Below are 2,129 nucleotides of genomic sequence, written 5' to 3'. Positions count from 1 at the left end.
AATCCCAGTTTCCAAGTCATCAGACAAAAGCCAAACTAGAACATCAACAGGGTAGATGTCAGGTAGAATGTCCGAGACTCCACTACTGCCCTTCCCCCACCCATCATTTAACATATTACAGCTGTTCTAAATCCTCAGCCATCATACTCCCTTTCCCAAATTCACTGCAAATGCTCCAACAATAAAGTAGTCTAACAAGAAGTTATTGATAATAACACTGATGGTTGATGTTGGAAGATAGGTGTAGGTCAGACCTGACCAGCTTCTAAGATTGTTTTAGGCGTTTGAGTGGTGGCTCCAAGTAAGGACACTGTGCAGAAGTCAGGGAATGGAATACTTCAGCCACCAAGTGGGGATGTGACTCCTCCATTGACTTCCACCTTGAGGTCTCAGAAACCTCAAAAGGATAAAGTTTAATGAAATCCAGGGCCTGAGTCTTCAGGTGTTTTCTGCTGTGGAGGTCAGCCAGGAAGAGAGTGTATGTAACATTCAATACAGAGAGGTTCCTGCAGAGGGCATCCTCACACATGGCCATCAAGTCCTCCAGGCCATACCTGTCAGCAGCTGCCAGCACACCAGTGGTCATGGAGTAGCTGTGGAAGTGTGGCACCTTCCCAGTGTAAATGAAGCCCATCATCTCCTTGAAGACTTCGGGATCCAGGTCTTGGATCTCAACGCGGTTTGTTAGCTTCTCCTTCATTTCATGTTCAAACATGGCTCTAAAAACTGGAGAGTGAGCTGCTAGGATGGCCTTGTGAGCCCTGAATTCTTGGCCACCTACAAACAGGCAGCAGTCTGTGGAGAGGGAATTCTCCCACTGCTCTTCTACGTCATCTGTGAACACATGCCTTGGATATATGATTGCAGGTGTCATGTTCTGACCAGGATTGCTAAAGCAGTCTCCTACTATGCTCACCTTGCAGTAGAGGGTGAGCTGGTCTTCAGGGAGAAACCAACGACGATGGGAGAGGAGAAATTCTCGGAGCATGAACTTTTTGAATCCCCTGTGTTGGTTATGCAGAAAGCTTACAATATTAGAGCTCTTCATAGTTATATATTTTTCTCTTTGGTTATTTGTGATCCAGAAATGGAACTTGGCCCAAACTGGGCTCTTGGGACAGCTGAGTAACAGCAGGTAAACTGACAGGTAGTCTTTGCTTTCTCCATCAACCCCATTTGGGTGTACTCTCAAACACCATGCCACTTCCTCATTGGCCTTGAATGAGAACAATGGACTTGTAATCTTGTCCATAAATCTCACCATGTAAAGTGAAAACTTGCTAATAGTCCACTTGTAGTAGAATTTGTGATCACTGATCTGCGTGGAGCCCAAGCTCTTGGCTTCCAGGTCCCCTGACATTTCTGCTAGAGATAGTTTGGAAGTTGAAGGTGATCTGAAAATAAGAACTAGAAGTTATTTACTCTTCATCGAGTAGGATAAAATTATAGACATACTTTAGAATTTAGTTTAAATTTCTCTTAAATTGCCCCTTGTATGATGTTGGAAACTTGTGTTTCTATGCAATTTTCTCTCTAAGTTTCAATATTTGTTTTACAGAAGACAATACAGATCTGTAGTGACATTAAATCTTTCTCACTCTCCCCTCCCCCTGCCCCTCCCCCCTCCCTCTCTCCTCTCCTCTCTCTCTCTCTCTCTCTCTTCCCTCTCTCTCTCTCTACCTCTCCCCTCTCTCTCTCTCTCTCTCTCTCTCTCTCTCTCTCTCTCTCTCTCTCTCTCTGTGTCTCTCCCTGTCTCTGCCTTTCTTTGGGTTTGTGTGTTTATTGAATCTTAGGTCTATGGTAACTAGTTTGGGCTCTATTCAACTTTGGTAGAGTTTGGAAAATTTTAAGCATTCTCATTTAAAGTATGCTGTACTTTTCTCGCCATTTGGTTGTCTCTGGCGTTAGCTTGTCTTGCTGTCACTGACTGTGGCTTGTACCTCCTGCAAATGATATAAACAGTCCCAAAACCCATAAAGAAATGGAAGTAGTCATTGAAAGTCTCCAACCAAAAAATGCCCAGGACCAGATGGGTTTAGAACAGAATTCTATCTGATCATCAAATGAGACCTAATATCAACACTATTCAAACTATTCCACAAAATAGAAGCAGAAAGAATACAATACAA

At 43.4% G+C, this 2,129-nt stretch overlaps 1 protein-coding gene across 1 annotated transcript; it reads right to left on the bottom strand.

The window, feature by feature from the left end:
• Positions 1-265: 265 nt before the first annotated feature.
• On the bottom strand, positions 266-1,360 carry LOC114636817 (TD and POZ domain-containing protein 3-like). Its single transcript, XM_028784923.1, has one exon. The coding sequence runs from the start codon at positions 1,358-1,360 to the stop codon at positions 266-268; it is 1,095 nt and encodes a 364-aa protein (XP_028640756.1).
• Positions 1,361-2,129: the final 769 nt, after the last annotated feature.

This window comes from Grammomys surdaster, unplaced genomic scaffold (assembly GCF_004785775.1).
Source record: "Grammomys surdaster isolate TR1022 unplaced genomic scaffold, NIH_TR_1.0 124938, whole genome shotgun sequence".
In the NCBI taxonomy this organism is placed as follows: domain Eukaryota; kingdom Metazoa; phylum Chordata; class Mammalia; order Rodentia; family Muridae; genus Grammomys; species Grammomys surdaster.
The sequence above is the reverse complement of the archived record's forward strand: the minus strand, read 5'-3'. Positions and strand labels throughout refer to the sequence as shown.

What these genes read in the sequence shown, in the direction of transcription:
- LOC114636817 (XM_028784923.1), bottom strand. Translation starts at nt 1,360, where the DNA reads ATGTCAGGGGACCTGGAAGCCAAGAGCTTGGGCTCCACGCAGATCAGT.